Source organism: Corythoichthys intestinalis, chromosome 3 (genome assembly GCF_030265065.1).
Source record: "Corythoichthys intestinalis isolate RoL2023-P3 chromosome 3, ASM3026506v1, whole genome shotgun sequence".
Classification (NCBI taxonomy): domain Eukaryota; kingdom Metazoa; phylum Chordata; class Actinopteri; order Syngnathiformes; family Syngnathidae; genus Corythoichthys; species Corythoichthys intestinalis.
This window is the reverse complement of record NC_080397.1, coordinates 46,827,518-46,855,174: the sequence shown is the minus strand read 5'-3', so window position 1 is coordinate 46,855,174 and position 27,657 is coordinate 46,827,518. Positions and strand designations below refer to the sequence as shown.

The 27,657-nt window shown below is 37.9% G+C and overlaps 1 protein-coding gene across 2 annotated transcripts in view; it reads left to right on the top strand.

Moving 5' to 3' along the window:
* The window catches only part of adrb3a (adrenoceptor beta 3a), a 36,649-nt gene that overhangs the window by 316 nt on the left and 8,676 nt on the right, over positions 1-27,657 (top strand). The window contains exon 2 of one of the 2 annotated variants that reach the window (XM_057832316.1): positions 83-1,376. In XM_057832316.1, the coding sequence (XP_057688299.1) occupies positions 106-1,376 (1,271 nt within the window). In that variant the 5' untranslated portion in view covers positions 83-105. Of the gene's footprint in view, positions 1-53; positions 1,377-27,657 lie in introns of both variants that reach the window. The other variant, XM_057832317.1, reaches the window with a different exon arrangement.

Below are 27,657 nucleotides of genomic sequence, written 5' to 3'. Positions count from 1 at the left end.
TAAGAACCTCTGCTTTTTTTTTGCTGCAGTTTATATTATTTTTATGACTTTAGAAAAAAATGTTGATGTCCAAACCTTCTAGTGACTGAGGTGAGGTGTTGAACAATGGACGGCAACCTGAGCACATCAGCATCTGCTTTAAGGAACGACACGCTCCCCTACCACCCTGCAGCAGGATCCTGGATCCTCCTCATACTAGTGGCTATCATTGTCATCATCGTGGTGGGAAACTTGCTGGTGATCATCGCCATAGCTTCAACTTCCCAGCTTCAGACCACGACAAACATCTTCATCATGTCTCTAGCGTGCGCTGACCTCATCATGGGTGTCCTTGTAGTGCCCCTGGGGGCCACCATTGTCCTGACAGGCAACTGGCAGCTCGACGAAACATCTTGTGATTTCTGGACTTCAGTGGATGTTTTATGCGTGACGGCCAGCATAGAGACACTCTGCGTGATAGCGGTGGACCGTTACATAGCCATTACGAGGCCGCTCCGACACCAAGTTTTACTGTGTAAATGGCGTGCCAGGGCGATCGTTTGTTTGGTGTGGATCGTTTCAGCTTTAATCTCTTTTGTACCAATCATGAAAGGCTACTGGCGTGCAGACAATGAATACGAAGCCAGGATGTGCTACGATGACCCAGCTTGTTGTGACTTTGTCACTAACTGGGCCTATGCCATCGTATCTTCCATTGTGTCTTTCTACATTCCTCTCTTTATCATGATCTTTGTATACGCAAAGGTCTTCCTAATAGCAAGACGGCAAGTGCAGCTCATTGATAAAAGTAGAATGCGTTTCAAACACGAGTGCTCAACACTGGAAATGCAATATGGTTCCGATGTCAACAATGGGGCCCTCCAGTCTGTGTGCATTAGCCAAGGCAGTAGCGGTATTGGGAAGAAGGGCGTCAAGCGAAGACCGTCACGTTTATTACTTGTTAAAGAACAAAAGGCCCTAAAAACCTTGGGTATCATCATGGGGACTTTTACAGTCTGCTGGCTGCCGTTCTTTGTGGCCAACATCATCAACGCTTTTGACCGAAGCGTTCCATCGGAAAGGATCTTCAGACTCTTAAACTGGTTGGGTTACGTGAACTCTGGCCTTAATCCCATCATCTACTGCCGGAGTGCGGAGTTCCGCGTTGCCTTCAAGAACCTTCTCGGCTGTCCGTGGCTGTCCACCCTGTGGCTCAACACCATCTATAAAGAAGTGCGGACTCGCTGCTCCTGTTTTCAGTGGCCGGCTGAAGCAGGCCTGGCTGGCTCTTTCCAAAAAACTCCAGTCAGGAACAAAAGTGACGAGGATTCTCCAGTTCAATTTCAGTCCAACGGCAACACGGAATTCAGTGATTTACCACAACCAGAAGCCAGATTGTAAGTTCATTTAAAGATTTATCTTCACTTCAAGGAAGTAGGTTTGGTCTCAACATTGATAGGGACGCTATTACTGCATAACCTGCATGTACATTTTTTGCTGGGGACGGGACATTAAAAAGACCAAACAGATTGGGTACATTTCTCAAAAATAGCTGGTTAATACATAAAAATGAATACAGTTAAAATTAGTCATTTTTCAAAATGCTTGCTTCATATAAAGGAAATTTACAGTGGTTGTGTTTTTGTGTTTTTTTTTTTTTGGGGTGGGGGGCGGGGCGTTAAAATATGTATATACGCTGCAAATATAAATATATATATTTTAAATGATTTAGAAAATAAATACATTTTAATTTATAGAATAAATGCACAAAATGCACAGTTGAATAAAGTTGACAGAAGAAAACATGCAGGAAGACACCTTTCTAAGCAGATTTCTACTCGAGTTTTACAGGTTAAAAAGTTCACACAGTTTAATGTTATGCTAACTCTGATGCAGGTTGGACTTTCAGTAGCAAAAATAGTGGTGCGTTCCCCAACTCCACAACATTGACATATTTTTACAATACTTACAGTGGCTGCTGCTGCTGCTGGCCGAAAAAAAAAAAAAAAAGCTAATATCCCTCCTCTTCAATGAGGGCGGAGGAGGCGGCATATTGACATGCATTTCTGTCGGGATTGTGTGAATGTGGGGGTTCTAGTCATCAGCCAATCAAACGTGTGTTTGAGGGGGAAAAAAATGGACCGGCACTACTAAGGCTACGTTCATACTACAGGTCTTAATGCACGAATCCGATTTTTTGTCATATCCGTTTTTTTGGCGTGCCCGTTCAGACTGCTTTTATCCATTGAGACCGTTCAAGTATTACGCATGCGCACTAATTCGCAGTCCGACACGCGCTAAGCAAGAAGACCCGCATGCGCAGAAGCATCAAAACAAATGACACACGTCATCCGTCATTCCAGGGATATCATGTTTTGCTTTTCAAAAGGAGGACACAAATAACAGACATAAATAATCCCTGTTTAGGCTTATATTCAAAGTTTATATGGATCGATAGCATGCACGCACTGTCCGTGCATGTCACACACATATGGGCAGTTTGCCCCGACTCTCTCTCGGCCGTGTAAGCAATGTTGAAATATTGCTCACTTGTAACAGAGAAAACTGACCATTCTCAGGCTTATCCTCAACCCATTTTTATTTTTTATGACTGTTGTGAAGCCCAGCCCTTCACCGAAAGCCGTGTTCACTGCAAGCTAGGCGCTAATAACGCACAGGTGCATCGCTATGGTAACGACTCTCTCGCTATTTGATGACGTAATTGCTGCATGAAATCCGATTTGCGGGACTGGACAGTACAGACCGCCGCGACAGTCTGGAAAAATGTGGCCCAGATCGGATTTAGACCACATACGAAAGTGACCCAGATCGGATTTGAAATGGTCCCGTTCTATGCGACTTGTCACGTTCAGACCGTCAAGTTAATGCCTCACTCGAGTCGGAAAAACACGAAAAAATCGGATTCGTGCATTAAGACCTGTAGTATGAACGTAGCCTATGTGACAAGGGGTAAATCTAAGTCTGAACATTCTGAAAGTAATTCGCTTAATAATGGTTGGGTTAATTCTATCCTAAAAACACATGGGAAAACAATCTAAATTACCTTTACAGCTGAACTCATTGTATAATGCAAATAAGGTTGCTTAAAATTTTGTGGGGACAATTTGAGCATCATGAAAAGTTGGTAGTGTTATGTCCCTACCGTCCCTATGCAAACCTACGCCCTTGCTTCACTTTCATTCAAAGAGTTGTCATGACTCATAACACGTTGGCTGCAGCGACAGCAATAGTTGTCCAATCCATTTCAACTGTTAACAGTTAAAATGGATTAGACGTTTATTGTCGTCAATGGTTGTAAATGAGTTGACTGCAAATTGAAGTGTACATTTTTGGGAATGAACATCTGTAGCATTTACATGCAAGATAGGAATAATGATGTCCTCATCTAACCCTTGTCCTCCTCAATAGAGTTAAGTGTACCAGTAGTGTGCTGCCATGTGACAGTATCAGCAAGGAAGTACTAATGCCATGGCGAATAAAACTAATCAGATAAATTGTCAACATTCAGACATACCGTTGGGTATCAACAAAATTAGTGTGTCATGGGCAAAAAGGGATCTATTTGCAAAAATGTACTGTTTGATTTTTAATCAATAAAATTATGAAAAGGAAATGCATCAAAAATATTTTTTATTAATTACTATATCATCCGTCGTATATTTTATTTTCTCAAAAGTCTTTCTCGACAATTAAAGAAAAAGCACAGAAATATTAAATAAAGTAAAACAATGTGTAAAAAATAATAGATGAAAAATTCAAGATAAAGATTAATAAACATATATTTAGATTAAATTAATAACAACGTACAGTGGTATGAAAAAGTATCTGAACCTTGTGGAATTTCTCACTTTTCTGCATAAAATCACCATCAAATGTGATCTGATCTTTGTCAAAATCACACAGATGAAAAAAAGTGTGTTTTAACTAAAACCACCCAAACATTCATAGGTTTTTCTTATTTTAATGAGGATAGCATGCAAACAATGACAGAAGGGCGAAAATAAGTAAGTGAACCCTCTGCCTAAGGGGACTCAAAGAGCAATTGAAACCAATTTTTACCAAACTACTGAAGTCAGGTGTGTGCCCAATCTCTGATGAGTGGTTTAAAGCTGCCTTGCCCTCTATAAAATACACAACAGGTAAGAATGGTCTTGATGAGAAGCATTGTCTGATGTGCATCATAGCTCAGTCAAAAGAGCTGTCTGAAGACCTGTGATCAAGGATTGTTGATTTGTATAAAGCTGGGAAAGGATTAAAAACCATCTCTAAAAGTCTGGATGCTCATCAATCGACAGTCAGAGAAGTTGTCTACAAATGGAGAGAGTTTGGCTCTGTTGCTTCTCTCCCAAGGAGTGGCCGTTCATCAAAGATGGCACCAAGAGTTCACTGCAGAATACTCAGAGAGGTAAAACAAAAGAATCCTAGAGTGTCTGCTAAAGACTTACAGAAATCACTGGCACAGTCCAATATCTCTGTGTACATATCAACTATATGTAAAACTATGGCCAAGAATGGTGTTCATTGGAGGACTCCATGGAGGAAGCCACTGCTGTCTAAAAATAAACACTGTTGCTCATTTAATGTTCACAAAAAGACACTTGGACTCTCCACAGATGTTTTGGCAAAACATTTTGTGGACTGATGAAAACAAAGTTGAATTGTTTGGGAGTAACACACAACAACATGTGGGGAGGAAAAATGGAACAGCTCACCAACATCATAAGCATCATGATTTGGGTCTGTTTTGCTACTTCGGTGCCTGGACAACTTGCAATCATTTATGGAAGAATTAATTCAAAAGTTTATCAGGATGTTTTGCAGGAAAACCTGAGGCCGTCTGTCAGACAGTTGAAGCTAAAAAGAGGATGGATGCTGCAAAAAGACAATGATATCAAACACAGAAGTACATAAACTTCAGAATGGTTTCAGAAGAACACAATACCCATTCTGGAGTGGCCAAGTAAAAGTTTAGACTTGAACCCCATTGAGATGCTGTGGCATGACCTAAAGACAGCGATTCATGCCAGACATTCCAGGAATCTGACTGACCTCCAGCAGTTTTGTAGAGAAGAATGGGCCAAGATTAGTCCTGATCGATTTGTCAGACTGATCTGCAGCTACAGGAAGTGTCTGGTTGAAGTTATTGCTGCCAAAGGTGAGGCCACAAAATATGAAATGTGATGGTTCACTTACTTATTTTCCCCCCTTCCGTCATTGTTAACCCTTTAACACCTAAGCCTATTTTAGCCGAATTTGCATGCATTTGATGCTGCCTTTATATTTCAAAGAAAAAAAATGTTTACAATGGCCAAGTTGGGTCCCTTTTTTCAGGACACCTTGAACTTCATGTCCAAACTGTTGTTTTCTCCACTGACCAATTATAATCCACATTTTGGACCCAAAAAGACAAAAAAATCCCAAAATCTTTTTTCAAAATTTGTTATGTTGACGTCCAATTGACAACCAAACATGCTCGACCAACCGTTTTGAAGCTTGATAATATTTATTCAACTTGTTAGGATAAACATTCAATAGAAAAAAAAAAGATTGAATAGTTTTATGTTTGACAATTCAACACAAACCGCAGGTATGGTCATAGGCGTTTTTGGCCTTTACACATACTATGGTCAAAACAGGTTATATACAGTGCAAAATACTGAGAAAATAGATTATATATATCATCTAACACACAAAGGGTTTGGAGGATATCTCTTTGTGAAGTTAGGTGTTGTACCCATCACCTTATCAAAATTATATACATACATGCAATCAAGCTTCTTGAACACACATCTACACAAAATTGAAAAGATTATAGTGAAGAAAAAAATATATATAACATAGAAAAAAAGTATTTAAAAAAATATTGACAAGTAGTTCAGTTCAATTCAAATTTTTCAGGCATGCGACCCAATAATGTTTTTTTTTTTTTTTTTGTGCACTCAATAAAGTTTCTTCTTGAACAGGTCACAGAGTTGCGTCACACACAATGTCACACTGCCTACTCTTTTGCCGTTTGCGCGCTGCTGTCACCTCTACTCGCCGAGACGCCGACTCAGCCCAGGAAAACAACGACAAATACGGCTCATCTTCTTCCTTGAGTTAATGAAATAATGCATTAGCTTGCGCTAAATGTAGCTTTAATAGATTCATTCTGCACGTTTCAAAGTCGCTCGCTCAAACCAACCGGCCGTTGCTTGCGTTGCATGCCTCCCTTTGATTAGTTGGCGCCTCGCTCGGAAACTTATTAAAATGATCACATTCGGTTCGTCCTTCTTGACATCACAACGGCTCTTGGGATATGTAGTCTTTTGTGCTGCTTTCGGTTTTGAAAAAGGACAAGAAATGATGGAAATATGGAGATAGATACATGGTCCATGCAGCGTTTTAATGCACATTTATGAGTGCAATGAAAATATAAAATTCAAATGACATTATCTCCCGTTTTTCTTGGTCGATTGATTTCAAATAAAAACTGGTGTGGACATCAACTACCACACTTTCAAATGAGACCAACCAGCGGCACATGGGTGACGTAATTACAGCGTGACGAAGCTTCAAAGACGATATGCGTAAACGCGTCGCTGCCGACACGTTCGGTGTTAAAGGGTTAAAATATAAAAACCTATCGATGTTTGGGTGGTTTTAGTTAAAGCAGACACTGTTTTTTCATCTGTGCGATTTTTACAAAGATCACATCAGATCTGAAGGTGATTTTATGCAGAAATGTGAGAAATTTCAAAAGGTTCAGATACTTTTTCATACCACTGTAATTTAGTTTTGCATTAGGAAAAATTTAAGTATTCACTTATGTCGAAGATTTATCACATCAGTTAATTATGTTCATACGATACATTAAATACATTTTAAGCATTGCAATTACTTGAGACACACATAAATGATTATATGATGCTTACAATAACATGTGTTCTAGCCATAACTTATGATTAGTTGTCGTCTTCAGATTCACGTTTTTATAAATGGATAAAATTTCATTCAGTAGAGCATTCCATATTAGGCTTTCTTCAGCTATATTAACAGTGCAGTTCAGAAAAATAAACCAGCTGAGGCAATTGCTGTTTCAGTCGGAAACATGAATTTCCTACAGTACTTCACTGCCAATCGGTTATTGTATTTAGCATGTCTAATTCATTTCTTGTATTGATGCAAAAACATGATATTGGTAATGGAGTTGTTTTTGGAGTTTATTTTTGTCACCGTCTGTTGCTATCGGACAGTGACTAAAAGACAGTGAGATTTGTGGCATATATCAACAAATATTAGCGTGGCTCTTTGCCAGGTATGGGGGCCCTTCGTGTACCAAGCCCAACACTCAGCACAGCAGATAAATCTTTATCTTTTACGGACAGCAGTGCACACTCTTTCCAATTAATTGTATTGGCTGTTCTACACAGTTTACTCATAAAAAAAAAAAAAAAAAGTACATTTAACTCAATGTCACAGCACCAAGTCTTGCAGATGCAAAACAATATGGTAGTTACTTGGTATAATATTTCCAAATTAAATAAACTAAAGTAAATAGTATGTTTGACAAGTGTTTAAAAATAATTAATTATTAGATTAACGTCGTACAGGGGCGCTGCCAGGGATTTTGGGCCCCATGAAAAGGTACCACTTTTGGGCCCACCACCAATGCCAGGACACACACACACACACACATTGAGAGTATCAACTACGTAATTTCCTGCTTTCTGGTGAATCTTTACACACTAATTTGTGCATTTTATGCATTAATTTAAGATGAAAATATATTTATGTAAACATACTGTACAGCATATAGAGCAATAATGAATAGACTGATATCGTCTATGAGAAATGTACTGAAGGCCATCTTTTACAATTTAAATATATTTTTATTATATATATTCTCAAAGCAAATACCATAACGAATGACTTACAAAAAATGTTGTTTTTTTTTTAACTTAAGTATACTACAGTCAAGGGCGTAGGTTTGCATAGGGACGGTTGGGACAAAACACTACCAACTTTTCAGGATGCTTAAATTGTCCCCACCAACTTTTAAGCAACCTTATTTGCGTTATGTAATGACTTCAGTTATATAGTTTATTTATATTGTCTTCCCATATGTTTTAATTGTTGTAATTGACCCCACCATTATCATGTGAATTATTTTTATTATGTTTACATTTACATGTCCATCTTTTCACTTGCTGAATGTGCCGGTCCATTTTTTCCTCTTAAACGCACTTTTGCTTGCTGGTGATTTAAGCCTCACACACACCCATATTAGATATTAGAGATATGAGAAGTTTTTTTTTCAACCAGCAGCAGCCACTGTTAGAAATGTAGAAAGACATCATTGTTTTGGAAGCGGGGAACACACCATTAATAACCTGCATCAGTGTTAGCATAACATTAAACTGTGTGAACTTGCTAACCTGCAAAACTCAAGTAGGAAGCTGCTTCGAGAGAAGTGTCCTTCTCTTTGTGTTTTCTACTGTTAACATTAAATAAACTGTTAGAAATGGAGTAACCTCGGCTGGCAAATATGGAACTAGAAAAATGTTAGCAAGAAGCTGCTTAGAGAGAGAGGGGTGCTGCATAACCTTGTACGTAGCTCACACAACACAACATACACGCAACAATCACAATTATGTGTATTTAAAAAAAAAAGTATTTTGGGGGAGGGGGTTGCCGCGAGCTACCCACACTAGCTTTTTGATAAACTGGTCGATGGTGATCAACGTCATGAGCATAGTCGTATATCATATAGTATATATATGTATATATATATGTATATATCATATATACAGTATATAAACGTATAGTATAATAGTATGTCAATTAATTAGGTTCATATTCGTGAGAAATGTAGCCCTGACCCCCGTTCACCCAATCTGCTTGGTATTATTAATGTCCCATCCTGATCAAAAAGTGTACATGCAGGTTATGCTGTAATATCATCCCTACCAATGTTGAGACCAAACCTACGCCCTTGACGACAGTATACATTACAGTATACAGTATACAACCGTTTTAGTATGAAGAGATTGCAAAGGATTTGCCTGCTGTACTGATTAAATGTAAGCTAAAAGTGGAGCAAATACTAGCTAGCAAACAATTACAGTATTTCATTATGGAGTAGTACTCCAGGAGTAGGCTTAGCCTCATCTGGAGACTTGCGATCTCCACTATAGGCTACAGCTCCGAAGCGAGGTCCCTTGTTAACAAACTAAATTTAATTGATGACAAACTAAATTCAATACATTCTTGATAAACTGGATTCAAGCCGATTTTGAAAAGGAAAAATTCCACGCCAACAATGATTACCTAATGTTCTTATTTTCTTTGTGGACCCCCATCAGGGCGTCGACCCTTAGAATCAGTCTCACTTTTCGCCCCTGATACCGTGTAAAGCCACAATAAGCCGATGTAAAGGAAACAATCAAATATGTGATTACAGTGTGTCCCCAATTTGGTAGAATTAAATGGCTGTAATTCATGAATTATATTGCCTCTGCTAAATAATACAACTCTCCTTTGGCAGCTAATGTACACAATTGTAAAAACTTCAGACAAGTCCTTATTGTTCACATAGGCGGAGTTTGACTTTTGTGGCAGGTGGGGCAAAACGTGGATGACCCCGGAACGCAGTGTCAGCAATAAAATTAATTTACAAGATATATGCTTGGTTTGTAGCGTAGCCCATGCTCGTAAATGCAGGCATCCCAGCTGTGTGTGTGTTGGGGGTGCGTGCGTGAGCAGTCTTCTGTGTTCCGCGAAGATATCCAATTTACTGTATTTTTCGGACTATAAGTCGCAGTTTTTGTCATAGTTTGGCTGGGGTGCGACTTATACTCAGGAGCGACTTATGTGTGAAATTATTAACACCATATGATTAGGGTTGTTCGATCATGTTTTTTTGCTCCCGATCCGATCCCGATCGTTTTAGTTTGAGTATCTGCCGATCCCGATCCGATTGCTTTTTTTTGCTCCCGATTCAATTCCAATCATTCCCGATAATTTTTCCCGATCATATACATTTTGGCAATACATTCAGAAAAAAATTAATAAAACTCAGACGAATATATACATTCAACATACAGTACATAAGTACTGTATTTGTGTATTATGACAATAAATCCTCAAGATGGCATTTACGTGATTAACATTCTTTCTGTGAGAGGGATCCACGGATAGAAAGACTTGTAATTCTTAAAGGATAAATGTGACTTTGAATATTTTGACTAAATATTGCCATCTAGTGTATTTGTTGAGCTTTCAGTAAATGATACTGTAGCCATGCCCCAATGCATGATGGGAAGTGCAACCATGACTGTGCTTAGTGCTACCAATTGATATATCTTCTCTGCGTTGGGAAATAAAATAGGGTGTTAAGAAAAAGATCAATTACTACCTTGCTTCCCCACATTGCTTCCCATGATATTTCTAATTGTAGGGAGGGGGATTGTAAGACTTTAGCCATTTAAAACAAGGCTCCAAAGGCTGCCAAAATTCAGTCTACTCATTTTACGCTGCCTTTTAGCTCTCTATATAGGTAAAACAAAGCCATTACAGATTGAGCGCGACAATGCGTGAGTGGGTCGTGCAGTGCATTCATTAATTGCGTTAAATATTTTAACATGATACATTTTTTAAAAAATTAATTACCGCCATTATCGGGATAAATTTGATAACCCTACCTTAAGCCTAAACTAAAGACTCTGGATAAGTGTAACATATTATGTCTGTAACGTTAAATACAATTAGAAAACGATTTAATTAAAAAACAAAACAAAACAACAACAACAACAACAACAACAACAAAATATATATATGTAAAAGGCATGTCCGATATTTTTTTGCCGATTCCGATACTTTGAAAATGACGTGATCGGACCCGATCGATCGGGATGCCGATCGATCCTGACATCCCTACTTATGATATCATTTCACATGTCACTTTGGTGTTTTGGAGTGACACTGATGGTATGGCAAACTTCTTAGCATGTTCTTTATGCTATAGTTATCTGGATAACTCTTAATAGCTATGGCCAAGTTCGTGTTCTGCCTTTGGCAATGTGTGTTCAACTGTATAATTGACTTATTAATATTGAAATGCATGCTTTTAGTTTGTGGCGCTTTCACGCCCAAGTGAGGGCGCACTTGCACTTGTTTACGCGAAGAAGAGTGCTCACACCCCAGAAGAAGACTGACAGCTACGCGGCATCTCTGAGCGAGTGGGCGAGAGGGAGAGAGAGACACGGCTGCGATCTAAGTTCATTGTTTATGCTTGTAAAATATCTCTACAGAGGCCACGCCTGTGTGTATCATCTTTTCTGTTGTTGTTGTTGTGTTTTTTCCGCCCGCGATCGGAAACGTAGAGCCAGTTGTGTGGTTGTTTGAACGATGTGCTAATGCTAGCGAACGCATGCTAACCGTTTGTGTCATTGCTGTAATAGCACCTAATTATCATTTATTTATGTTGATGCGAACCTGTTTGGTATCGAGGATGAAATTGAGTCAGCAAATTATACGGACGTCCAGCATCGTCATTTGGGAGTTCAGCTCGCTGTATAGCCAGGACCGAGCCGTAGCGTCCTGGTGAGGACAGTATATTCGCATTTCGTTGTTCATGCATCATGTAACATACTGTACACTTATTCAGCATGTTGTTCTCTATTGTATTTTTATTAGGGCTGTCAAAATTATCGCGTTAACACGCGGTAATTAATTTTTTAAATTAATCACGTTAAAATGTTTGATGCAATTAACGCACATGTCCCGCTCAGACAGTATTCTGCCTTTTGGTAAGTTTTACAGCAAGGTTTTTTGTGCTGTCTAACAGCGAACTCTTGTGGTCACTTTGCGACATGGTTTATTGCTTTTTTGCCAGTTCAATATGGCTGCACGACGTCTCGGGCAGACGCCTACGTTGTAATGTTGTGCTTATATAATCCTTGGACAAGATTTGTCCGTAAGTATGGTTGTTGTAAAGAATGTACATATTATGTTAGTTAGCGAAATGTTATATTTTTTGTATGAGACGCTTTTTGTTTATGTTTAGTGAACCTGTATAGCGTGCTAAGCTAACGTTGTTGCTAATGCCATGCTTGTGTACTTTTTTTTGTAGTTTCACTACGGTCTAAAGAGGACAGTGGTTTGAGGCCATTTTATTAATAAATCAGATGAAAAAGGAAGAAGTCTGATTATTAAGGCGTCGTTCACTAGCTGTCTAGCTTTGGAAAAAGTAGACGCTTTGGAGTGAGGACAGCATAGACAGATTTAAATGACAGTAGAGTGAAATGCCCACTACAGTCCTTATGTACTGTATGTTGAATGTATATATCCATCTTGTGTCTTATCTTTCCATTCCAACAAATTATTTTACAGAATATACATATAATTTACAGAAAAATATGGCATATTTTATAGATGGTTTGAATTGCGATTAATTGCGATTAATTACGATTAATTAATTTTTAAGCTGTAATTAACTCGATTAAAAATTTTAATCGTTTGACAGCCCTAATTTTTATATTAAATTGCCTTTCAGGATGACATATCTGTTCTATGTGTTGGATTTTATCAAGTAAATTTCCCCCAAAAATGCCACTTATACTCCGGTGCGACTTATATATGTTTTTTTCCTCTTCGTTGGGCATTTTATGGCTGGTGTGACTTATACTCAGGTGCGATTTATAGTCCAAAAAATACGGTACTTTAAGTTTTTTCAGTCACTCACACCCTTGCGAAACGAATCCTCACTGTGATCAGTTTGCAAACGCCGGCAAGCAAAACAGGGGACGGCATCCTTTTTGACTGAATATTTCAGTCAGGAATATTTATAATAACACTTTGAAAATTAATGCTTTTTGTTTGTTTTGTTTCCCATCATTTTTTAGGGGAATTCTTAATCAGGTTGCTTAGGACAGCTATGCTTTTGTACAAGATCAGTGTCCATTGAATATGGTACTCATAGTGCTAGTTCTGTTGTACAGTTAGCGTCTTTAGTGGGGGAAACTGAAACTCCGTTCACCATTTTGGCGGTGCTCTCCGGTGTTTCATGGTCCACATCTTCAATGCTTGGTTCTCAGTGGGTAGTTGTTATCGCTTTTGTGAGCTTAGGTTTGAAAAAAAATTACATAATTATCCATCTTACCTTTCCTGTCCGCAGGTAGTTTTGGCTAAGTAAATAATCTGTAAATAATAATCAGTTTTAACAATTATTTTGACCCATTATACAAATATTTGTTTTCATTTTATTCATTGATGTTGTTTGTTTCATTGCTTTACAACTTTTATAGACAACATTTTACCAGCAAAGTCTTAATTTTAGATTCATGTACGTCAATTACATACAATGACATACAGTATTTAGGCCACCAGGGACGACTATCTATGCCCCCCCCCCCAGCCCCCCCTTAATCTCCGCGTATGATTGTGCAAACTTGTACCAGATAACAAACAATGACTACTTTCTTCTATTAAAGATTTTAAATTTAACTATTCGTCATAAGCTCTTTTGAATGGCTACCCTTACATTAAAAAAAAAAACAACAGTATGACAATAGTTCATTTAGTTGTCCTAAAACTCCATTCTTATTCACACTGTTAGTCATTCAAATACTAGGCAAAACATATTTGACTGCTCCGGCTGTACTTTCTTATGTAACGATGTTTTATGGAAGTACAGTACTTCATTTTTAAATATTTGCACTGTTTCATGACATGACTACGGGTATCATAAATACTCCTGGTGGAATTTTCCATTATCGATGTTTCAATGTAACAGGAGACAGCATCTAAAACAAACAAACAAACAAACAAACGACAACAACAAAAAACATTTTAAAGATATTAAGAGCGTTCTGATGTCAGTGAGTGCAAGATTTAAATTTGTAGTCTAGTTGATTGAATGAACGTCAATTACAGTACTTATTCCGTACAGTCATAATGCAATCCTATCTATCTGCTGTAAGAGCGACTATTTAACTCTGAGTTGCAACAAAAGAGTTGATGAAAAGCAAACCCCCTGAGTAGTGAAGGGCTGTATTTCACAGAGAGGTGGCTCAGTAATATGCCTACTTTGTTTTCAGATAAATGCTTACAGATTTATCATAGACGTATTGACGACAGACCACATTCTAAGTTACATATAAATCATCCCAATAGAAAATATAATTGTTCATGGATTATTGCCGTTTCAGCATTTATTGGTTTTTCATGATGATCAGTTAGAGTTGCTCAAAATTGAAATCTTTATATTTTAATCAGCATAAACTAGGGGTGTCAAACGATTAAATTTTTTAATCGAGTTAAATACTGCTCAAAAATTAATTAATCGTAATTAATCGCAATTCAAACCATCTATAAAATATGCCATATTTTTCTGTAAATTATTGTTAGAATGGAAATATAAGACACAAGATGGATATTATCATTCAACATACGGTACATAAGTACTGTATTTCTTCATTATAACAAATCAACAAGATGGCATTGACATTATTAACATTCTGTTCAAGCGATCCATGGATAGAAAGACTTGTACTAACATTTCTCTTTTAAGAACTACAAGTTATAGAAATTTTATATTAAAACCCCTCTTCATGTTTTCGTTTTAATAAAATTTATAAAATTTTCAATCAAAAAATAAACTAGTTGCCCGCCATTGTTGATGTCAATGATTACTTACACAATGCTCATGGGTGCTGAAGCCAATAAAATCAGTCGCACCCAAGCGCCAGCAGAGGGCGGCAAAACTCCGAAAAACACAACAAGTACACCTTTCACTGAGCTGTCATTTTAATCTGTTTGAGCTGAGCATTTGTGCGTTAATTGCGTCACATATTTTAATGGGATTAATTTTAAAAATTAATTACCGCTCGTTAACGCGGTAATTTTGACAGCCCTAGTATAAACACATCCAATGTTCTAAATTGTTCGGATAAAATGGTCAGAGATTTTGTGAATATTTGCCAGGATCCTTAAAAATCATGAAAACCATTGCCTTAAAGTGTGTACAACAGGAGACAAAAAAAAGTCTTAAATAACATAATTATGTGAATTACAATCATATTTTGAGACGATTCGACGATAGACAACAATTTAGCAAAGCGCAGATGACGAGAAATTAGTCTTTTAGTCTGCCGGTTAGCCACGCCTACCATTATAGGGCGTCTAGCGTCCCCAACAGGTGGATGACGTCAGCGGGAGAATGGGCTCATCGGTTTTACTATTCAGCCCATTGAGGGGGAATTATTCAGAACGAGGAAAACGCGACGAAGAGAGCCGCAAAATGCCGTTTTGATGCCGTCTCATCATTGACGTCACATTTGCCTTCTTCCTCAATCCGAGACAGTAGCCGAAAGTCTCAAATTTTCATAGCGCTGGATTTAAAAAATTGAATAAATACGTATATGGATCGCTTCTGCACACATCCAAGTGGTCCATTTCATTCACGAGCATAAAATAGTAATGTAGAGTAATACGAAATAAACAGGCTTTTTTGTGTCTCATGCCCTTCACCTAAAAATTGCCAAAAACTAAAGATTGTTATTTTCAATCACAAAGTAGGGAAAATGAATAGAAATTGCCTACAAAATTACTTTAACTTTTATGTGATTTTGGTATCTCCTTCATTGGGGCAAATAAGTATTTAGTCAACCACTAATTCTGTAAGTTCTCCCACTTGAAAATATTAGACAGGCCTGTAATAGTCAGCATGGGTAAACCTTCACCATGAGAGACAAAATGTGGAAAAAAACCCAGAAAATCACATTGTTTGATTTTTAAAGAATTTATTTGCAAATCATGGTGGAAAATAAGTATTTGGTCAATACCAAAAGTTCATCTCAATACTTTGTTATGTACCCTATGTTGGCAATAACGGAGGCCAAACGTTTTCTGTAACTCTTCACAAGCTTTTCACACACTGTTGCTGGTATTTTGGCCCATTCCTCCATGCAGATCTCCTCTAGAGCAGTGATGTTTTAGGGCTGTCGTTGGGCAACACGGACTTTCAACTCCCTCCACAGATTTTCTATGGGCACTTATAGCATTTATAAGCCCATTGTCAATGAAACATCATTATTTAGTAAGGCGACAGCACCCTCTGGTGTACAAAAAATGAAAAAAAAAATTACAAACTGGGTGACGGCAATTGGGTGTTTATTCACGGCCGACGTAGCTAAACTTGGCATTGAAGAGACAGGACAGAAGAGTGTACCCTCCTTTGTTTCTTTGAAATAAGTCAATGTTTTGGACACTCTGGTGCACTTTTTTTGGCTTTGTGTCGCTTTCCCCGCTTGCATACAGAGCATCCAACATTCTGAACTTTCCACACATATATTTTTTTAACCCTTCATTAACCGTCGACGGGATGTTGTGCTCGTCGACGGAATTACGTCATCGATGACGTCGACTATGTCGACTAGTCGGGACAGCTCTAGATTTAACGAAAGTGTTTTTTCCATTTATCCATATGTGACGACTTTCAATCTTCCTTGTGTTTTATTCCAAAGCATTATTGAGGACGGAAAGGTGGCTGATTGCTAAAAATCCGGCAGTTCTTGAACGCCACACGAGCAGCTCTCCAACACCGCCATGGTGCCAAGCAAGCTTAAATGTCATCTCCAAATGAAACACCCGTTGCTTTAAAATAAGTCGAAGGACTATTTTTTTCACCTTTGTGAAAACAGAGAGAAACAGGCAATTTTTTTTTTAGGAAAAACTACAAAGGTAAATGAGAAAGCCCTCAAAGCCAGTTAGCTTGTTGCTAAATCCAAAAAAATCCCACAGTTTGGCAGAGAAATTAATACTACCTTCCTCCAAAGCCATTGTCAGTGAGTTGCTCAGCCCTGATGTGGTGTCTGATCATTCTGAGCTTTTCAAGCTAAATAACTGCTATGAAAAAATAAAAACAGAGAGAGACAGAGATGTTGAAGAAGATTCCTGCCAGGATATCGTCTTTGTGTTCCTCTAAACAGGCTCAAGTTTCACACTGAGTAAGTATAAATACTAGAGCTGAAACGAATACTCGAGCAACTCGAGTTTAAAAACTGATCTGAGTAATTTTATTCACCTCGAGGAATCGTTTAATTTTGCCAGCTCTAAGCATCATGTTTTGCCCGGAGTACTTTTCAACGCGCTGATGTCACGTGCATAGAGGAAGAAGCAATAAAAAAAATACCTTACTGCAGCCGACAGCTGTTGCAAACTGCGCCGACGTTGCTAAAAACTACGCCCACATGTTGCTACGGTGGTAGCATTAGTGTATGTTGCGTGTCATAGATATCACATACGTAGAACTAGATGCGAAATGACCACCATCTTAAAGCAGTACATTTCTCAGCGCTCATAAATAACTTTAACGTTCCTGTCATTTGCTCACGTAACGCTATCCCTGCGGAGGGCTAGGTTTCTATTCATTATGACCACTGTCGATGCGTGGCTAACTCTTACATACAGGGTGACCCAAAAAAAAGTTTACACTGCCATTATACAACTTAAATGCCATGTTTATTCAGTTTAGAATTTGAATTTAATCACAAATTATACATTATTGTAAAGAACATGAAAAGTACACTCTATTTTTCAATGTGTCCTCCCTTAAGTGTCACAACTCTTGACAGGTCTTCTTTATGTAGGATGCTGTCATATTTTCCCAAGATCTAACAATGGACCTCTCCAAGGCTGCCACAGAAGTTTGTGGCTTCTTACAGGCACTGTCCTCCACAGTTGCCCATATGCTATAATCCAGGGGATTGAGATCTGGACTCTGGGGTGGCCACATATCACCTTGTCAATCAACTTTTTGGTCCGCACAGATCGGCACTTCCAGACCCAGGATTTCGTGAGGCTGTTCCAGTATCTTTCAGCTTTTTTTTAGCTTTGTAGACTGCACATCTGGATATTCTCAGATTTGCTGCAATCTCAGTAGGTGTCAGACCGGCACGCAGCAATTCAGGTACAGCTAAAACTTTCTTCATTTTCAGCAGAAGCACAGGAATTGTAGAGACGAGAGATTACCAGCTGCATTGAGTGACCTTAATGAATCACTTAAGCATGACAACCTATTTAGATATGTTTCAATGGCTTTTAAACAAGCAGTCAACTGATTGTAAACTTTTTTTTGGGTCACCCTGTACAGGCTTTATTTAATCTGTGAAAACAGCGATGTAGAGTGATTAGGGTGTAAAATAAAAACTTAATAATGCTAACTGTCAATTTTAGCTCAGTAGTCATTGCTGGAAAAAAAAAAACAAGTAGCACTGGTGCCTAATGTGCTCCAATACAGCACAGCATTTATTTTGAACACTGAAAAAACTCAAAATCCTATCAGGATTTACAGTTTAGACTAACTTAAAACTTAACTACAACTTATAGCTTGACACAAGTGGATATTCAATTGAAACGCGTGGGAAAAACACCTAACTTTTAAGGAATGTGTGTTATCAAGCATAATGACATTTTTAGGTAAGACATTTTTTATAAGATCTAAAAGTTTTTGAGTGAAAGCAGTGAATTATTTTTTTATTTTATTCTATCATTTTTGTCACATTTGAGATGCAATTGTTGGCTGTTTTCAGCAATGTACATCGAAAATAAAGACATCGATTGACTGAAAATGGTTCAATAATAGATGAAATGTCTTGTTTTCTCATCTATATTTATGATTGCTCTTTACCTAAAAAAAAAAAGTTTTATCCGATTACTGGATTAATCGATAGAATTTTCAGTCGATTACTCGATTACTAAAATATTCGATAGCTGCAGCCCTAATAAATACTGAGACATGATTGGATAATTAGATATACTGTAAGGAAAACAATATTGGAAATTTTGGTTTGTGGTGTGCCGCCGCCAGATTTTTTCCAATGTAAAAATGTGCCGTGACTCAGAAAAGGTTGAAAAACACTGCTATAGTCTGTTTTAAATGAACCGAACATGTTGGATTTTAATACAGAAACCTAAAACCTAAACCTAAAAAATCTGAATGGACTTAATTGCATGCAGAATTTTCCTACATTCAACCTAATGCTAACAGCAGTTAATAGAAAGGAAAGAATGACATATAAAGCAGTTTGTTCCAACAGGTCAAATCACACACCTGTGCTGTTATGAAGTTTTTTGGAGGACTTAGTTTGTTCAGTGTTCACATAGGAGATTCCACTTTTGCTACAAAATCAACAAAGAGTAATACGGTCTAATCTAAGTCATTTCATATTAGCAACTGTGACTCAGGTCTGTACTAAATGAAATGCTGTCTTGAGGATTTAACAAGAACAGGATGTGACATATTATTTAGTACAGTATATAACTGGTGTTAATATGCTACTTGTCAAAGCACATGATTTTTAATCTGATTTCTTCTGCTTTGCTAGTTTGGGTAGTATGATCACATTTCGGAATGAAAGAAACCATTTGTTTCTGGCCTTGGCTGCAGTTCCCTCTTAAATTGGAGAAAAATGATTGCTGTACTATATCTAGAAATAAAATCTATCAATGTAAATTATATCAATTACGTGCTGATAAAAATTAAATTTACACTTGACACACCACAGAAACATATATCATCAACAACCTGGTGAAATTTGAAAGATTGGGAAAATTGTTAAATTAGACATAGAAATGAGACTTCAAAATCTTATAAAATCAAGCATCCGTGACAGCATCTGACACATCAAAGCATTTTGAGTCTTTTGCACATTTAGTTTTTGTATAACATATTTGCAATCAAATCACGGAATTTACTTTAGGGTTCTTTGATGCGCGTGGTAGCCAGACTTTACCAGAAACATCAACAAAAGTGCTGTATAATGAGATCAATTGGACTCAAGGTAAAAGTTTGACTTGTGTCGAAATGACTTGAGGAGAAAAGCGTGGAGAATCTAACATGCATCCCATGACCCAAAGCATATAGCATTAAGTGTCAAGCACAGAAGAGGCGCTGTTCTTGCATGGGCATATACTGTGCAGTGCATTTCTACATGTGCACAGACAACGTAGTAGATACACGCTGTTGCTTTTTATGCAGACAGTGTATATATCAGCTACTGCTGCAGACGCTGATGGTTAAATATGGCTACAAATGTGTTGTTGGCCTTAATAAGTTTTGTTCTGCCCTATCAATCAAAGGATGGAAAAATGTAAGGGCACTTTCACAGTAGTTCGGACCAAACAAAGGAAATCTGGTCCGCTCAAAAATCGTTGGTCTCGGTCCGCTTTAAGCGCACTCTGCTTCGCATGTGAATGCAACTGGAGCAGGGTGCACTTTTGCTACTTTGTGTACAACGTTACAGCGTGGAACTGTGATGCGCCAAGCTGTGACGGTCAGTGTTGTTAATCTTACTTTAAAAAAGTAATGAATTACAGTTACAAATTACTTCTCCCAAAAAGTAATTGAGTTAGTAACTGTTACCTGAATGTAATTAGTTACTTGGCAAAGTAACTGGTATTACCGTTCATGTTTTTTTTTTTTACATAGTAACTTTTGCTATGTGTTTAGAAGTCATTAATGTTGTGAATCAATCTTTAAAGTTGTTAAAAATTTTCCCGTTATTGCATTAGTTCCCTACTTTCGACAAATGAAAGTTTTAAAACTGTTTCATCATTTAAAGATATTCATGTCAATATTTTGCCGATTTAGGAGTATTTTAGATAAAAAGTTACTTAGGTTCGCTAGGAATGTTGGCTACAACAGAGCCTTTCTGAGAAGTCTACTGCTTTAACATGGTGGCTGTTTACTAATGCCGGCGATTCTATCATTTCGCATCTAGTTCTCTATGCATGTGCTAACGCCGCCGTGTCTGTCATTTTGCATCTAGTTTTATATACATGTGATCTCTACCGTAGCATCATGTGGGCGTAGTTTGTAGCGTCACAACTCCCTTCACTCCTCCCCACTCCTGCTCCGCTCTCTCATCTCCGTGAGTCCATTTCTCTCAGACTTTTCTCTCGTCATTCAACCAACGTAGTAACGCATAGTAACACACGCCTTTACATCCTCAGTAACGTTTATGGTGTTGCCAAGATGAGAAAAGTAATTAATTAGATTACTCACTACTAAAAAAAATAACGCCACTAGTAACGCCGTTATACTCTAACGCTGTTATTAACAACACGGGTGACGGTAGACACAAGGCATCCTTGGAAGCGGAAGTACAGCGCGTACGCTATTCAAAATCAACAATGGAAGATGACAGACAAACCATGGCCAAATTTTGTTGTGCTGCGCTAAAAAGTTGAATTTGATACACAGAATCGGGTTCTAATGTGGCAGATATGTTTAGCCACTTGGGACGGCTGTTTTGTGAGTCTCGCTCTCTTGGAAGTGGTGATGATTTGACCGTCGGAAAAGTCACAAAAGAGAAAGCGACTGCACACCTGCGTGACCTGGGGTACCGCGCGTTCTCCTTTGTCATTTAATTTTCCCCATTTCGTTTTTTATATACTCCAGTTAACCCCAGTCGGGAGGGAGTGACTCCGTTGCTGGCCGAGCGGTGACTTGCTATGCTATGCTACCTTAGGTTATTTACAAACATACAAACAAATGACACATACAATTGCAAGGTTATATTATCATTGCAAAATAAAAGACAGTAAAAAAAAAAATATATATATATATATATATATATATATATATATATATATATATATATATATATATATATATATATATACAGTTTAACACCAGGGGTGAAAGTGGCTAGAATTTCTTGCCGGAACTCCCCGGCATGAAGGTCGACACAGAGAAAGAAATTTCATTTATTTTTTTCCTTTCTGTTTTTTGGGGGGTGGGGGTCAAACTTCTTAAACTACTGAAATGAAAAGAAAACTTTTAGCACAGTTATTTCTATAACACATACAAAAACTGATTTTTCTTCAAAATTTTATTTTTTTCAATGATTTGCAAAATAAAAACAGCAATAACCCCAACCTCCATCTCCTAATTTTTATTTTCCCTCATTTCCTCACATACTAATTGCCAAATCTCAACTTTAACCGCTTAAGAACATAGGATGTATATTAGAAGTTAATGTAAACATTTACTTTTTTTTTTAATGATAAAGATATAAAGAACATACATTCAGAAAAATAAGTACAAATTACTTATATTATGCAGAGTGAAATGGAATATATTTTGAAGATGGCGCAAACATTGACTTTTTAAATCATAAGGAAATGAATAAGTAGCCCAAGTCCAAAGTTCACATTCACAGCTAAGGTGTTCTAAAGCTCCCCATCAGAGAAAATAAAACTAATTATGATAAATAAGCCTTCTCAACTCTTTCGTTGCTCTCAAAGATTTGATCCATTTTATGTTTCATTGCCCTTTTTTTGTCGCATCAATTCAATAACCTTTATTTTATACTTGAGCAGTATTCCGGCACCGAATCTTATACCGGAACTGCGTTCTGGCCCTGAATCTTATACCGGAACTGCGTTCCTGACCGTTCTGGCCCACTTTCACCCTGTTTAACACGTAAATATAATGCTATATCTACAGTACTTTACGTTGCAACGCTCCCTGCCCTCCTTTTCTATTTGTCCAAATCAATGAGTGCACCTTTCGTCCACGTGATGCTACTCAGAAAGGTCGGTTGGCACAGTGTGAATGCAAAACTTTTTCAACAACTTATTTGCAAGTGTTGCTGCGAGGTAGCTCTTTAACTGGACCCTGGTCCTCTTGGTTTAGTGTGAAAGCACCCTAAATGACCATATGGGCCAGTTCTAAAGATTTTGTTTTCCCGTTAGACATATGTAATAAATATTTTTGTAACCTGTTTCATTCAGGTGCTTGGACACACTTATTGGCAGGCCTGCCTGAATACCTTTTAAAGTGGCACAAAATTGTTATTTAAAAAAATATTTTTTAAAATATATTTTTTTTTTTGTGCTGGGAAACGCCCTGGGGTTTTGATGGTGTTCCATCCGCTGGATCTGCTGGCAGAAGAGCACGCCGTGCCCACTCCCCCTAGATTAGCGGGGGGCGGCACCATGCTTACCTGGAAGCTTTTGCACAGCAGTTTCATTTTCTGCATGACTAACACACGGCACACTGGCTACACACGTTCAGGTAAACAAAATAGTTGGTGCCAGGATTACAGATCACATAGCTGAAAGTAGGACGTCAGTCATTGATTATCATAGGAGATTTGTCCTTCTACTGAGTTCCCTCATGACACATTACAAACACTGCTTGAACATCTGTACTCTTGTCTTTTGGTTGCTGGGTGTTTCCACACTCACGTGTCCGCTGAAAAGAAGAGTCACATTGCGATACTACTTATAGTAAATAGCATGTGTGTTTAATCATGTTTCGTGTTTCACTTACTTTTGTTCTTTCTTTCTGTTTGTCCCCCGAGCCCCTCTTTTTGTCCAGCTGCATTTTCGCAATAATAATAATAATTATAATAAACAGTGTTGTCACAGATAACTTGAAAAAGTAATTTAAAATGACTGATTACCGATTACGCCTCAAAAAAGTAATCCTGTTACTTTACTGATTACTTTATTATCAAAGTAACTAAGTTACTTTAAAAGTAATTTATTGGTTACATGTTACCAATTTTTCTCCATTTGCCGCCTCAACATAAGAATGACAACAGAAATACCGTATGTGATCACATGTAATTGACTTTCCGAAAATTGTATTTGAAGGAGAAGATCAGAATTGTTCACATTAGGCTTAATCTTCGGGTTTGTGGAGGTTTAAATTATCGATGGAGTATATTTCAACCATTATTGACTAGCTAGGCCACTCCGGAGCCCTGAAACTTTGCCTGGTACACCAGACTCCCCACTGTTCCAGCTATTGAGTCTGGCCATGATTCAGCGGATACAATTTCCAGGGCGGAGCAAGCCACAGCGAACAGACAACGGAGTGGACCAATCAGCGACGGGCAGACGTGACGTTAGTAAAATGACGAGGGCAGGACGAGGGACTTGCGCACGGAAGTAAACATACGAAGAGAGCGGAGTTTATTCAACATGGCTAGCGCGAGACAGACTGTTGTCAATGACTCGTGTCGATGTGTTTTTGATTATTTAAAACTGATTTTACCGTGGATTGGAACATATTCTCGGCTCTCCTGTTCACCATCTGTGTTGTTGTGGAGACGACTTTCGACGCGCAAAAGTGACGTTGCTCGTTAAGAACACGTCACGCAAATAAACGAATCTGATTTGTCGATTGATTTTGTACCTGCTCGAGAGGCCGTTAATGGGCTGGTTCCCAGACTTTTCTCTCAGTGTTTGAAAAATACAGGGAGAACAGTCTGGCCGTGCCAGGCAACCTGAAACTAACAAATAACTGACAAAGTGTATGGCATTTGTTGAAATCAACTCCACCTATTAATTAAATCCCACTAACTCGAAGAATAAGCCTAATGTAAAAAATTCTGAATTTTGGGTTAGGGTTAACAGCATATCAGTGCCACTGTGAAACAATGCAAATTGACTGCACAATAATCAACAACACACAAATGAATTGCAAAGTGCAATAAACGCAAAGGTGGGGAGATGGTCAATTCGGTCTTAAAACATGGCAGCAAATAAGCACTATACACTCAATCGGACTTAAAACACATCCTAAAGATGCTAAACGAACGCGCCACCTCACAGCATAAATGTGCAAATATGATGTAAACAATGCTTGCCGATGACTACCCACTGTTGCAACGGCAAAGGTACGAAATGGTCGCGTATGTGGCAGCTCCAACCTATCGCTGGAACCCTGCAGAATGAAGGAAAAATGCTCAAATTCATTCATGGACATACACAAATCAACATTCTCTCGCACATCTCAACAGGTTGCTGCACTTGGCTCGAATGTGCACCTGTGCTGGCACACGCCACATGCTCAGTCCCAAAACACTTAGCGCGTGTAACTCGAGACCAAAAGAGGAAGTAACTAGAGGTGTGCAAAATTTCCGATTCTTAGATTATTCGCGATTCGGCCGTGGAAGATTCGAGAACGATTCACATACATCCAAATTCCGATTATTGAAATTTGCCAAGTAAAGCGGAAGTACAACACACTCAGCGCACCGCACGGTCTTCAGGACGCAATGAGGAATGGAATGAAAGTAGCTAAACATCATGCTTCTCATTACCCGGCCCCTCGGGTAATGCCAATGCTCAACTCACGGCTCTAGCTCAACTCATGCCACGAGATAAAAAAACACAACAACATACCTGACTGCTGCCAAAATGCTGCTACAAAGTACATCCACATAATGTTACGGTAGATATCATTTATATAGGACTAGATGCAATATAGATTTGGTAGCGTTAGCAGCACATCTACAAAAAGCTAGATGCGGGTGTTAGTAAACGGCTGCCATCTTAAAGCAGTACACTTCCCTGCAAGGCTGTTGTAGCGAACCTTCCAAGCGAACCTAATTAGCTTTTTATCTAAAATACTCCTAAATCGGTAAAAATATTGACTTGAATCTATCTTTAGAATAGTTTTAAAACTTTCACATGTCGAAAGTAGACAAAAGGGAAATGATGGAATAACGGGAGCAATTTTAACAGCTTTAACGGTTGATTCACAATATTAAGTTAATTGAATGTAGTTTAAAGCTGCTGATACAGAATGGGGACTGGAGTTTTTTATTTACTGTTATTTTTGTATATTTGTTTACTGTTGTATGTTAACTTGATACTGAAATAGTAGTTTGGTTTAGCCTGAGAGTATTTTTGAACAATTTTGGAACTAATGTACAAAACATTTAGAAGAAAAAAAAAAGGGGGGGGGGGGATGCATCAATAATCGTTTTATAATCGAATTGGAGCCTCTGAATCGTAATCGTAATCGAATCGTTCGGTGCCCAAAGATTCCCAGCTCTAGAAGTACCTGTGAGCGGTTACCATGGAAACGAACACGTAATGCAAACCTTTCCTACATTTTCTATTCAAAATGCTCTTCATACATGACTGCAACATTCTTCATTCTACATACATAATGAGGCAATAACAAAATAAATAATAAAGTAAGACATAGATACTAAGGAAAACCAACTTTAATCAGATTACTGGTTTGGAAAAATAAACGCGATAGATTACTCGTTACTGAAAGAAACCAATCAAATTACAGTAATGCATTACTTAGTAACGTGTTAGTGACAACACTGATAATAAATAAATACAAATACTAGTATATGAATTGCCACGATTACAGTCATAATGATGAATTGTGGACGATATTCCTAATGACTTATTTTTCATTCCATCAGAATAGGGGGAAAAAATTCTGTATATAGGACAGCACAAACGTACTGTAACTTGGCCCTGTCCGACATGCCCTGCTCCAGCACCCCATGAGATCATAAATGTACAAGAGAGAATTTGAAATATTTGTATTTACTTTGTTGGTTCAACAGGAATTTCCCTTTGAAAACAAGTGGTGTGCAAAGCATTTGGAAGGAGTTACTTTAATCTGCATTTCACTTATCAGTGTGGATGAGCGTGAGTCTTCCTGTACAGACATGCACAGTGTATGTGATAGGATCAGTGTCCATTTTGTGTTGGGAAAAAGTGGTGAACTTCTCAAAAATAATGCAGAACTTGGGTTGCTTGCTGTAATTAGCGAAAAGAAAAGTACAAGGAAAATGGTAGCATACTGATACTAACATTGTTTTCTCCCTAATAAGGATAAAATGCTTTGATTGTTGAAATGATTGGTATACAATATTATCTGATTGCAACTGACATTCCATACAAGGCATGGCCAGCACAAGCAAACAAGTTGCACAGTTACAATGAATGCAGGATATTTTTACACGCACAACAAAAGAGTTTGACTACAGACCAGGAAACTTACACTATTCTCTCATATCGGACGTGCCTTTTTAGTCCTTGCTTTTGCTACAAACAGCAATGTAATACAGTAATACATTCAGACAACAAGTAGTCCAAATTATGCATGATAAAACTCAACAATTAAATAAAATTGAAATCCCTGCCCCTCCTCCCCGATCATGTCATTTTGGTTTGGTGTCTTTTTACCTGGCAGAATTTTTTTTTAAAATTATTAATGTAGGGCTGCAGCTATCGAATATTTTAGTTATCGAGTACTCTACTGAAAATTCCATAGAATAACTGGATAAAACATGCCACTCTGCGGCATTTCATGGTCCACATCTTCAATCCTTGGTTCTCGCTTAGTAGTTGTTATAGCTTTTGAAAGCTGTGGTTTGACAAAATTACGAATATCCATCTTGCATCTTCTGTCCTCCAGTGGAAAATGACTGTCTCTAAGGTGCTACTCACATGATCTGTTCAAAAATAATTTTGACCTATTATTAAAATATTGTTCATTTCATTCATTTTTGTTGTTTGTTTTATTGCTTTACAACTTTTATAGATAAGATTTTACCAGGAAAGTCTTAAATTCATACAGTGGGGAGAACAAGTATTTGATAAACTGCCGATTTAGCTGGTTTTCCCACTTGCAAGCCATGTAGAGGTCTATAATTTGTATCATAAGTTCTCTTCAACTGTGAGGGACGGAATCCAATGCAAAAATCCAGAAAATCACATTGTATAATTTTTGAATAATAAATTTGTATTTAACTGAATGAAATAAGTATTTGATACATTACCAACTAGTAAATATTTCGGCTCTTAGTTCTTTTTCAAGAACCCCTCCTGTTCTCCACTTATTAC